The sequence below is a fragment of the Canis lupus genome, chromosome 10 (genome assembly GCF_003254725.2).
Source record: "Canis lupus dingo isolate Sandy chromosome 10, ASM325472v2, whole genome shotgun sequence".
In the NCBI taxonomy this organism is placed as follows: Eukaryota; Metazoa; Chordata; class Mammalia; order Carnivora; family Canidae; genus Canis; species Canis lupus.
This window is the reverse complement of record NC_064252.1, coordinates 31,107,178-31,120,096: the sequence shown is the minus strand read 5'-3', so window position 1 is coordinate 31,120,096 and position 12,919 is coordinate 31,107,178. Positions and strand designations below refer to the sequence as shown.

General features: G+C 49.5%; 1 protein-coding gene across 1 annotated transcript in view; it reads right to left on the bottom strand.

Moving 5' to 3' along the window:
* Window positions 1-12,919, bottom strand: part of LARGE1 (LARGE xylosyl- and glucuronyltransferase 1) — a 478,727-nt gene that overhangs the window by 45,090 nt on the left and 420,718 nt on the right. Inside the window, 1 exon segment of the mRNA XM_049115330.1 lies at window positions 10,809-10,964. Coding sequence (XP_048971287.1) covers window positions 10,809-10,964 — 156 coding nt within the window.

The following is a 12,919-nucleotide window of genomic DNA, read 5'->3' as shown; positions in this document are numbered from 1 at the left end:
TGGAGGGAGGGATTTCATTAACAGGGTCTGAACGCTACCGCACTCCATACTCTGGCCAGGGGGGAGTAGGAGGCTTCCTGACAAGCAAGTCACAGAAACAAAAGACAGATTTCTCCTGAGATAAAATGCATTTGCTAAATTGCTTCTTTGGGCAGCCAGCTGAGGCACAGGGAGATTTGGACTCAAGGGAAAATGGCCCTTTAAGCAGTTTGCATTTATTTCTTCCCATCCTTAAGGACAGTGGCCTGGATTGACCTCTGAGCTGTCAGAGATGATGGCTGGTCATGCCTGAGGATTCAGAGGGGTTGGAAGTGCGTCCATGGCTCCAGCCTTCTTCAAAGGCAAGAAAAGCTACAGAGAGAGGTTATGGGGATAACCGGAAACTCAGACCTGATTCCTCTGACACTCATTTTCAATGTGACCTTGAGCAAGTCATTTCTCCGATTTGTAAGACAGAGTTTGGGTTTCATAAAAGTGGCTCTCAAGGATCAAGCGCTCAATAGGGTCAGGGAACGTGCGGGGAGCTTTGCAGGCACTTTCTCATTTAATACTCACGCTGACTCCACGGCTTAGGGACAACTACTGTCCACCTTGTTTACAGATGAAAGCATTCATCATCTCAAAGGTTTAGCCACTTGTTCAAGGTCACACAGTGAGAGTTGGGATATTACCTCCAGGCGTATTTTCCCCACGTTCTTGTGCGTAATCAAGTCACTACAATGCCTTGTTAGTCAATCTCTGGGGCTCTTTCCAGTTCTAATGCTAGATGGTTCTATGACTACAGGGACCATGCTGAACGCATGCACTCCCTGCCGTGGCGGAGACCTTCTGTATGCACCAAGATTCATATTCTCTTCTCTTCCTGAGTGCACAGCCAGGCTGCCTTCCCAGCTTTCCTTCTGGTAAGGTAACTGGCCAAGTCTGGTCAGTGGAATATGGGCAAGTTCTGGCTACTATGGTTACCACTTTCAAGGCTCTGACTTGTGCACCTTCCTCTCTGTTGGCCAGAGCAAGGGCATCCAGGAGAGGACTCCAAGGCTCTGTGGAGGGCAGAGCCACATGTTGGAAGGATTTTGGCCCCCTGAATCTGGAGAAAAGCCACCTGCCAATCACAAACATCCATTTGGGCCGATGTGAGAAATACATTTCTAGCATGCTGAGCCCATTTCACCACTGCTTGTGATACTTTAACACACCTGCTTGCCTCTTCTAGCCAGTGAGTGATGAAGACTGAGTACAACGGACCAAGTAAAGAGTCTACTTCTTATGACACTGCTCTTTCTGATGCCTTGGCAGCATGGGTGGAAGATTCTTGTGGGTAAAGTAACTCTCCAGAATGCTGCTTTATACTTTCAACATTTACCTTCAGTTTTCTGTTGCCTTGATACCCTTGACTTCATCTGTTCCTCCCAATATCTGAGTGAGACAGGCAGGGCTGCCCTACTGCCCTTAGTTGATTTGCTTGGAGAACTGGGACTCTTAACGCATATCTCCTGAAACCTACCTCAGGGCTCTTCCCTGTGGCTTTCCATGAAGCAGGAAAGCTTTATTAAACCACTCAAACAGGTAGGGAAAGATTACTAGCTCATGGGTGTATTAATCAACAAAGTTCTGGAAGCTCAAAACATTTACTAAGGAAAGCCAACAATGGGCCACTTTCCTTCTTTGACGGGAGGGGAAAGGCATGGGTTTAGGGCTATATAGAGAAGGTTCAGAGAGAATCTTTCTAGCACTCAGGCTCTAAGGAAATAATGAGGAAAAGGCCTAGTCTCCTCCCTCCTGGGTACCAGTATTAATTTGTAAACAGAATACAATAGGCCCTCACTGTATGCTAAGCCCTGTGCTAGGAATGGGGAATGAACCCCAGTTTCTATGCTTAAATTGTTCACACAGTCTGGGTGGGGAAATAAAGAAGTGACTTAGTAGAGGCACCTGGGATCAATTCCACATCAGGCTCCCTTCTCAGCGGGTAAGTCTGCCTCTCCCCTCACTTATGCTCACTCGTGTTCTCTCTCTCTCTCAAATAAATAAATAAATAAATAAATAAATAAATAAATAAATAAATAAAATCTTAAAAAAATGAAGTGAGTTAGCAATCATAATACTGCATATTCATATACCAACGAAACTTAATGGGGGGGGGCAGAGGTGTGGGCATGTGCTGTGTGCCACACTGACCACAGCTCTTCAGCTGTCCCGAGTCATTTAGTCTTCACTGAGCCTATCAGGCGGACTAGTTAGACTCCCATTTTTATAGATGGGGAAACTGAGGCACAAAGAGTTTAAGCATATGGCCTGAACTCTCATCTAAGTACTCCTCAGATTTTACCTGTGGCAGTCTTGCTCCAGGGCTGCCCTCTTAGGTACTGTACAAGGAGCTGGCTAGCAGAGAGAGTGTGCCAGAAGCAGAGGGCAGGGAGCTGCTATAAGCAAACATACACGAGGGGACAGGACCTATTTGGATGGATTACAACCAGAGCCTAGGGGCATGCATGAGGGATGTGTACAAGTTGGAGCTTGATGGGAACAAAGCAGACAGGCCACGATGGGGCGCCTGCAGCCCAGACACATCTCTCCAGGATCCTGACCCCATGGCGCTTCCCTCTCTTCTCTCCCCTGGCCTCCCAGGCAAACGCTGTGACTTTTGGGCTCTAGAGCTTAACAAGCCTGTGGAGGGCCCCTGGAGGCTGGCCTTGGGCAGCCTGTCTTAGGGCTCTGGTGCTGGCCACCCGAGGGCTCTGCTGCCCACCGTGTGATTAAAGAGCTGGTGACACGCAGCTTGCACGTGACAGCAATAATGCTTTCTGGTTTTTCTCTGGGGTTTCTCTGGGATACAGCTGTTTCCACAGAGCCATCTGTTCCCTGGCACTGCCGTGCAGACTGATGCTGCAAAGTGTTTATAGAGTCTGCTTATATATGTCTTATTTTTAAATTCTAATTGAGCCACGGTGATGCTGTGGTCCTTTCTTCTTGGTGGGCTTGGTATCAGGGAACATGGCCGCACAGACTGCCCAAAACTCTTGTAGGATGAGGGAGTTGAGTCTGGAAACCCTCCTTCCAGAGGGGAGGCAGGATCTCAGGTGTCAGGATGAGCTTTTCGGCCCACATTCGGAACCAGGCCTCCTGCGGATGTGCGACACTCCATACACCTTAACCGCATCAACTCTCATGACAGCCTAGGCTGGGATTATTTCCTGACCTTTTCACAGGTGAGATTACTGAGGCCGTGGGAGGGGAGAGTTACCCTTGAAGTCCTAGATCTAGTTCTCAGGCCAGGTGTTCTGATTCCAAGTACAGGGATCTTTCCAGCACTCCACAGATGTTTCAAGAAAAGGACTTAGGGATCCCTGGGTGGCTCAGAGGTTTAGCGCCTGCCTTTGGCCCAGGGCGTGATCCTGGAGTCCTGGGATCGAGTCCCGTGTCGGGCTCCCGGCATGGAGCCTGCTTCTCCCTCTGTGTCTCTGCCTCTCTCTCTCTCTCTGTGTGTGTGTCTCTCATGAATAAATAAATAAAATCTTAAAAAGAAGAGGACTTAACAATAGTTCATGTGTTCACCAAAATTGACTGAGCACATACCAGGTGCCAGGTAATCTTTTACGGGCATGAAGATATATTGATGAATGAAACAGGTAAAAATCCCTGCAGTCACAGAGCTTCCATTCTCATAGGGAAAGACACAATCAACAAAATAAAGAAGTCAAGAATATAATCTATTGAGTTAGTGGTACATATTATACAGAAAAATTAAGTCAGGAGGCCTGGGACACAGGGGTGCTGGGGTACAGGCCAGGTACTGCAGGTGTAGACCGAAGAGTTATAAATATTTGCACAAAGACCACTCAGCCATGGGTCAAGCTTCACACGAGTTCCAGGGCTGCCACTACCTGTTCTAGGAATTCACTTCTCTGAGCTTCTAGTTCCTCCTCTAGAAATGGAGGTGATCACTACCTTGCAGGGTTTGTGAAAGAGTAAGAGATGGTTGTAAAAGTAAAAACCACTAGAACCATCACCAAGTAACCTGTAGTTCTCATTATATTCATCTTATCCATGGAGCTCCATCCACTTGGGAAGCATGGCCCCAGTTACCACTTCTGAGTTACACAGACCTGCTTTCCAATCGTGGCCCACCATATAGGAACTGTTTGACTTTGAGCAAGTAACTCATCCCTTCTGAGCTTTGGTTTCCTTATCTGTGAAATGTGACTCATAAAGCCTACCTCCCTCGATTGGGGTGAAGATTAAAGTTGCACTTCCTTTTCTCTTTCCCTGCAGGAAACCCCAATCGGCAGAGGCTAAAAAAAGCAGAGGAAGGTCTTGAAGCGACGCAGAGAGCTGACTCCAGGCTAGGAGATAGAGTGGTGAACGTCTAGCATAGGGACACAGACTCAACAGGCTTCCGAGTCTCCTGTGTCATCACTTGGACGCTGGTACTGGTTTCCTGGAGGGCGGTTTGGCAAGGATGCTGGGAACAGGGCTGAGCCCGAGTGGAATGGGCTGGGCCATCGATTCACGAGGTCTGCTGTGGACACGGGCTAAAGAAGCTCTAAGTCTGCAGACACTGTCCATTGATTTACAATTCCACGTACAGGTCAAAGCTCACTGGGGTCGTTTTTTTTTTGTTTGTTTGTTTTTTGCTTTGTTTGCACATTTTGGAGGTTTGCTATGTCTCATAATTGAACTTCTACCACAACAGCGCATGATTCTTCTACTTTGGGTCTTTCCAACTTACATACCATTGGTTTTTCTTTCCTCAGCTGCCAGAGGAAGGAGGAACAGGGAGGTGAGCCCAGAAAGGGTTGTTCTGAAGCTGATGAACTCAAAGTGACAGCTGTCAGAAAGGAATCTGCAGAATAAGCAGGATAGTCCGAGGCCATTTCCTGCCAGGATAAATAGCATCCTCCTTCCTCTAGCCAATTCCTGCCCCCTCAGCCTAGCCAGAGTGATCTTACTGAAAATTGCAAACTGAGTTTCGTATACTTAGGTTACCAAAGGGGGCATATGTGTTTGACCAAGATTCCCATCCAAATGGATTCAAATGTATATATTCTAATAACTCTGCATTTTAAAAGGTGAGCTTCCTTTATCTGGAAAATACCCTTAGGTGGAACAAGGCTCTCCTGATGATACAGCATCGCTTTACAAATACAGTGCTTAGGAAGAGCTGCATGTTTCCAAATAACCAATGTATGGAAACATGCTACCCTAGCTGCCAGGCTGTCAGGGATGCCAGGGGGTAGGGTGCCCTTATTTTTCTCTGCTCTAGAGGACAGGACTCAGATTAATGGGTTCCTTACAGACAGGAAGACTACACTCATCATGAGGAAGAATGGGTTAGCATCTGGAGCTTTCCCCAGCAGTGGAGGAAGCTGTTGTAAGTGATGAGCTTCTTGTCTTTGGGAGGATTCCAGCGGAGGCCGGATGCAAGCCTGTTAGAGATGCTGTAGCAGGATTTTTGCACGGAGTTGGGGTGGAGAACATCTGGGCTTATCCACCTGTGTTCTGTGGAGTCCCAGGGTTCCCTGGATAGACCTGAGGGGCAAGGTTGCTGAGGAAAATGGAGAGATGTCATGGGACAGGACAGGCTGTGTGTCCCATCAGCTACTGCCTATCTAAACCACAGATGGAGGCTGCTCTTCCAAACCAAACCATCTCGTCCTAGAGGAAGAACCCCAAACACAGAATCTAAAATGGGGGCTGCTTCTCCCATCGTAGCTTCACACTGGCTTCCTGAATTTACTTGTGTATTCTCTTCAGCAGGAGGGTCAGCCCAAAGGCCTCCCCTTCCTACCCAGAGTCTCTTAATTGGTGGGAAATCCACTTGGGATTGTGTGGCCCAGAGCTAAAGCGACAGCCCCTGGGATGCTTATAGACGGAGCTCTAAGCAACGCTGTAGCTCCCCTCTCTGGAGTTCTGCCTAGGAAAAATGTTAACAAAACCTGAAGACCATTCGTGGAACAACAGGTTTGGGCCCAATCTCAGATGGGTTCAGTATCGTGATCTGTGAAAAAATGCACCTCAGTGAACACTGTGTTCCTGGTGCTGAGTCCCATTTATGGTGATTTAACATAAAGTGTCCACGAAACACTGTGACAAAGGCATCACCGTCCCCATTTATCAGATGGTGACCCTCAGAGCACTCACATGACTTCTCTGAGTCACGTGTCTCCTGAATGAGTGATCTGTGATGACAGGGGAGCCCACCATCTTATCATCACCACCATCATCACCTCCCCGGTGAAGAAATAATAACCATCTTGTGCAACTGCTTATGCCCTCACATTGCCTTCGCCTGAATGTGCCCTGTTCCCATTCACCTCGGGTCTCCACTGCTCCCTCCTTCCCACTAGGTCCACCTTTCTTAGCCTTCAAATCCTCCCTCCTCCAGGGAGTCTCCTGTGATGCACCTGCTCTTCCTTACCGGTGAAATGCCCTTCTCTTGGGCTACTGAAGTGCCGTCTTGGTCTGGTGCTCCTCACACGGGAGGATGACCCCCGCTTGTCTGCATCCCTCACTGGAGCAGACTTTGATTTGCACCGCTCCCCTGGATCACTAGCCCTGCAGCTGGTGCCTGTTTGAAGGACTATCTGCCTGAGACACTGCTGTTGGAGACCTTTCCCCTCTAGGGCCTGCAGTCCTATGAAGAGGTTCCCAACATCATTTCTTTGACACTGCCACCCTCTGTGCGCTTGTCAAAGCTCTAACGACCTCACCCCCAGGGCTGGGAGCATTTAGCTTTGGCCCAGATCCAGGATCTTATGCTTTCCCTCTGGCTGTGTTTGCCTAACACTCGACATGCTGCAAAGGGCCAGAGGGTGGAACTCCCCCCAGGGACACAATGTTCGGGGACCCAAAGTTACAATTTGCTTGTCCCAGCCCCTCTCTGGGGGTGGGCTTGGCCAGAGGAACCTGGCTGCAGCAGGGCACAGGGACCTACCCTCTTGATTTGTGAGGGGGAGTTGTATCTGCCCCTGTCTTAGCACCCACAAAGCAACCCACCTGTTCTCTGATCCCTGCCGCTGCTGCCCTAGGTCAGAGCCCCATTGCCATCTCTTTGCCTGGGACGTAGCAATGGTCTAACTGGCCTCCCTGCCTCCAATCTGTCCTTCTCGTTGTATTCTCTACACGGAGTGATTTCTCTCAAATGTAAATCTGACCATGATTAAAGCCCTTTGGTGGCTCCTCACTGCTGACAGGGTCAGTCTAAACTAAGCAAAGCCAAGGCCCCTCCGGTCGGCTTCATTCCTTGTCACTCCTAACAGGTCTGTGCTCTAGGAAACTGACTACCAGCATATTCTCATTGGACTCCCTGCTTTTCCATCTGCTCTCCCCTCACCTGGTACTTCCTTTGTCTCTATTATTTGTTCAACCCGTTCAATAAATATTTGTTAAGTGCTTATGATGTGCTTGCTTCTCTGCTACAGGAAGGAGTCCCCAGAGGTGAACAGGACAGGCAAAGTCTCTAAGGGTCTTATATATTCTGCTCTTCTTTTCCGGGGGGGGGGGAGGGATAGGAGACAATTACATGAACCAACTAATTGTGCATAGTAGTGTGTGCTCTGATAAAAAGAAAATGGGGCACATCACAGTGACTTATAGCATCACTGGATGCCCCTGTTAGGGGAGGGGGGCAAGTTTCTGAGGATGCTACCTCTGAGACAGGTGGGTGCTAAGGGGCAGGGTGTTCCAGGCAGAGGGGAAGCAAGCACAAAGGCCCTGCTTTAGGAATGGGACTGGAATGCAGAAGAAACAAAGGTGGTGGTTGTGGCTATTGCACAGTCAAGGGCAGAGTGTTTGGGACAACAGCTGTGGTGAGTGCTCAGGGAAGGCTGCCCTCTTGCTCATGGCCCCCCCTGGACCCAAGGTGACCATCCTCTTGGCATCTCTAACATTTGTTACATGACAAGCGATTTATGTATAGGGATGGAGTCAGCCTGTAAGTTCAACCTGGGTGGCCTGGCAGGGTGTCTGGCAGGTGGCTGGCACTGATGCATGCTTATTGAGCAAATAAATACAGTCAGATTAGGAGAAGGACCACCGATGACTTCCCCACTCTGATGACCCAGCAGGGGAAAGAGGTGCAAGTGGGTAGTTTATAAAGGGAGTCCCACTTTGTAAGATGCCCAACAGTGCACTTGGGGAGCACACTGATAGAACAATTAACTGGTGGCTTCATCCTGCCAAGGCTTTTTATTGAGTCTTTTCCATGTAGGAAAAAACAAAGGTGAGAGAACAGTTTTCATTTTAGTGTTTGAGGGAAAAAGTGCCGAATGGGCACTCAGATATTGATGATGATGGCAAATACTGATTTGAGTAGAGAGAGGGTGGCAAAACCAGAAGAACACAGCATTTGTTGAAACCTCTAAAGTGCTTTCCAGACTCTGAGCCAGAGTTCAAGTGCTTAATGGTATTCTTTTCTCTACTGCCAGTGGTGGAGAAGGGCAGACACTGACAAAGGCATGGAAGGTGATGTGGAGAAGGCCCAGAGCTCAAGGGGACTCCACTGTGACCTGGGAGCAGATGCCAGAGGGCAGGGTGGCCGTGGGACCAGTCACCCTGGTAAAGGGCCAGGTGAGTGCGTCCTCCAGACCTTCCGTAGACACCATCCCCTGACGCTGGGAACTAAAGGAATTCTCCTGACATCCAAGATAAGAATATAAATAATAACGATAATAGTAATAAAAGGAAATTCTGACTCTTTCACCTGCTCACAACATCCTTCCACTCGGCCTTCTGCCCTTCTGATGCTCAGCATCTGCCGTTCTCCTCCCTGGGCTCCAGCCCCTGGGCACACTGGCCATCCTGCAGGTCTTCATGTTGGCTGTGGCCTGCCCCAGGGCCTTTGTACTAGCTACTCCCCCCGACCTGGAATGTACTTCCTTTGCTCTTCCACCTCTCTCCCCAGCTTTACTGAAATGGGGAGACGGCGTATTAACATAGCATATTAAATGGCAAATTAAAAAGTTAACATAATGAAAACAATTTGGAGTTTAGACGTGTTACGTTCATGCTACTTTCACTATAATCAAGGTAATACACATTATCCATCACCCCCAGAAGTTTCTTAGTTTTTTTGTGTGTGTGTTAAGAACACTTAACACATGAGATCCAACTTCTTAAAATGTTTAAGAGCACCACACCCTGTTAACTCCAAGCACCGTGCAGCATAGGAAATCTCTGGGACTTACTCCTGTTGTGTAACTCTAACTTTATACCCACTAAACACACCAGCTCCCCATAACCCCTCTCCCCTCCCCGGTAACCAGCATTCTGTTGTCTACATCTGTGCATTTACTATTTTAGATGTCTCACACATGGGGCATCATGCGGTATCTATTCTTCTGTGACTGGCTTCTTTCCTCAGCATAATAACATCTCCGTGGTTCACCCATGTTGTCACAAATGGTAAGATATCCTTATTTTTTTAAGGTTGGACAATATCCTATTGTTCATACACATGGCGTTTTATCCATTCATCTGTGATGTCGATGGGCACTGGGCTGTTTTCACCTGTGGCCATCAAGAGTAATGCTGCAGTGACCACGGCAATGCACATACTGCCTCAGGATCCTGATTTCAATTCTTTTGGAAGCACACCAGAAGTGGGATGTTGGGTCATAGGGCAGGTCTCTCTGTAATTTCTTGAGGAACCTCCATACTGTTTTGCACAGCACCCACAGCATCGTATTACAGTGCACAGTGTTCCAACTTCTCTACATCTAACCATTTCTCATTATCTTTTGTTCTCTGGGAGCAAACATCTTTACAGGCGTGAGGGGGTATCTCACTGTGGCTTTGATTTGTATTTCCCTCATCCTTTGCTGTTCTATGGCTGGCTCTTTCTTGTCATTCAGGACTCAGATGGAACACCACTTTCTCAGAGAAGCTGCCCTCTGCCCCACCCCACCCTGGCCCCTGCAAACCAGTGGAGTAGCTCAGCTGCTCATTAATATGCCACCATGTAGCACCTGCCACTGGCTGATCATTTTTCCTGAACATTCATAGTTATCAAGTGTGTTTCCCCCATGAGAATATTAGCACCACAACAGCAGGGGACCATCGTCCTTTGTTTTACCTATGCATGCTCAGGGCTCAGAACAGGGAGGCCCTCAGGAAATGTTCACTGAATGAACAATCACTTCTATCTCTAATACTTAGGGTCAAGGAAAGAGAGAAAATATTTATTGAGCAGCTAACATATGGCAGATGCTGAGCCAGGTGCTCTAAATGCAATTCAAAACCCGCCTTTAAGTTTTACATCTCCTTTGGTGGTTGAGGAAACGGAAGCACAGAGAGGGTGAGTAACTTGCTGGGGGTCATGTACTTGGTAACTGGAAGGGATTAAAGCCAGCCCAGGTCAGCCTGACCCAGCATGCCCTGCCTTCTTCCATGACAGTGTGCGGCTTCCCCATTTCCTGCTCCCCAGAACTTCAAATCACTTCCAACCTTGCTCCTTGCTTGCTGTGAGCAACCTGCTGTGCCTCAATCTCTGCACTCAGATTGGGGGAAGAAAGAGGGTTTCTATGCACATCACATGAAGTATAAGGTAGGAAAAAATTATCAGCAGCGAAGACACAGGAAGATACAGGTGCTAGCTATGCCTGGAGCCTGTACCTAACGCTTTCTCCACCTACACTACCCCTAAAGGAACCAGTTAGTGCACCTCATCGGGGCTGAGCGTACCCCCTCTCTGCCTGCAGTGATGAGCATGGAGCAGGGGAGACGCTGGAGCACCAGTGTCCCCACCCCATCCCAATGGGACCAGGGGCAAGGGTGCGGCTCGTCCATCCAGGGCCCCACGAGCCTCTTACGTTTTCGCTGTTGACGTCTGCTTCGCTGGGGCAGCCAAAGAGTTCTCGCCTCAGGAGGTTTCCATCGTACTCCAGGAAGGTCAGATAGAGGTTGCGGAAAAACTCCACATGCTTGTTCTTCACCCGCAGCTTCTTGGGGGAGTTCCAGTGAATGACCTGGGGGGGTGACAAGGAGGTAGGCAGGTGGCATGGGCCTAAGCACTATTGGGGGGGGCCTGTCCATTCACTCGCTCACTCATTCATTCACCATTTACAACTGAGGGGTGAAGAGGAAGGGCGCTGAGGCCACATGGCCCGGGTTCCAATCCTGCCTCTGCTCTTGGGCAAGTGACTTACTGTCTGTGCCTCAGTTTCCTTGTCTGTGAACTGGGGAAAGCAAAAGTTCCTGCTTGTGCCAGCTTTTAAGCTTCTGTCTCTCAGCTCCAAGCCTCCTGATGCTGAGGTGGGGACTCTGAAAACCCTACTGCTACCTTGCCAGCCGCCTCCTGCTGGGTGCTGCCAGATAGACTGGGAGTCTGGGGGAGGAGAAAGGAAGGTGGCCTTCCTGTTGCTTCCTGTCCCTGCAAGCATCACCCTACCTCCGTTCTTCAAGGCAGCAGTGACACTTCCTTCGTTTAGCAGCAGCTAGAAGCATTTTGCAGCTTTTCCAGCATGCAGCATGCACCTCCTGGTCTGCCTCAGAGCTGCCTACAGCCCCCAGCCCAGGTCTGGGAGCCAGCCCCATGTAATGATTCCTACCTCCCCTCTGTTCCTTCAGCGCCAGGGGCAGTAACTCTTTCCTGCTATTTCTTATTTTTGCTTTTTTAGTTACCAAATCAACACTTTATGTCTAAGTTGCTATTTTTAAAGATTAAATTCTCTGTTTGAATAATGGGGATGCTTTCTGCCTCCAGCCAGGGCCGACGGATACACTGTATCATATAGCTGCCGTGAAAAATCAACTCGTCAATACCCGTAATGCAGGCAAGGAGTGTCTGGCACAAGGTGAGCACCCCAGAAAGGCCTGCGAGGATGTGCCTGGGGTGCACTGGGTTGAGAGAGGCACAGCCACCTCTGTTGACGGTGCTTGCCCTTGCTTGGCTGGTGGTTGGCCAGAGATGTGTCTACAAACAGAGCGTAGAATGTGATTCGTGAAGAGAGGGTCAATGGGAACCAGAGCTATGAATAGGTAGCTCAATGCCTGTGCTGGGGCTTGAACGATGAACCAGAGCTCCCCAGGAGGCAGAGGCCAGCATGGAGGGGACGGTGGTGGCACAGTGCCGGCAGAGGGAAGACCCGTGGGACAATACAAAGTCAGGTGCTGCGGCCGGAGTGCAGGTGCTGGGTGGGAGATGAGGCCAAAAGTGTGAGCAGGGTGCGGGGAGAGCCCAGCCCCATGCAGGCCATGGTCAGAACTCAGCTGTGGCACTGGGGACCTCACTGAGGGGGAAATCACTAACCCTGGGTTTGAGTATGATGCTCTGATCATAACAGACAAGACAGGAATGCAGGCTGCGAGGGCCAGAAGAGCAGCCAGCAGGGACAGCTCGTGCCCTGGGCGGGGGAGCTGGCTGGGCAGGGGCCGGGCGGGAGCACCCTTTGCCATCAGCTTTATAATCACGGTCTTCTTTTAATCCTCATGGTGCCCTGCATGAGGAATGCAATCTTAGAGATGAAGAACCTGGAGAAGTGACTTGCCCAAGGCCACAAACTTGGTAAACATGGGAACCGGGATTCAAAATTAAGTCTGAATAAACCTGATTCCAAAGCCCATGTTCTTCTGTCCACACGGGGAGAACAGGAGAAGCCAGGTTTTAAAAACTTCCCTGCTCATGCCTTGTCACGTTACAGAAGATATGAATGCACTCTCCCCTTTCCCCCACTTGCCGCCTGTGGTGGGGGGACCAGCATAGCTGACGGTGACACAGAGGAAGGAATGGGGTGTCCAGAGCTCGGTTCCTCCCTAGTTCCCTCCTTTAGCCACATTCTGTCTGCAGGAGCCTGAACAGAGCCAGCATTCGGAGTAGAGAGTGGGGCCCTCTCAGTGTCTCCTGGATGTACGGCAGCCACAGCCCTCGACGCTGGCTTGGTAAATGCTGCTCTGCAAGACCAAGTCCCTCTTCTCATGGCAA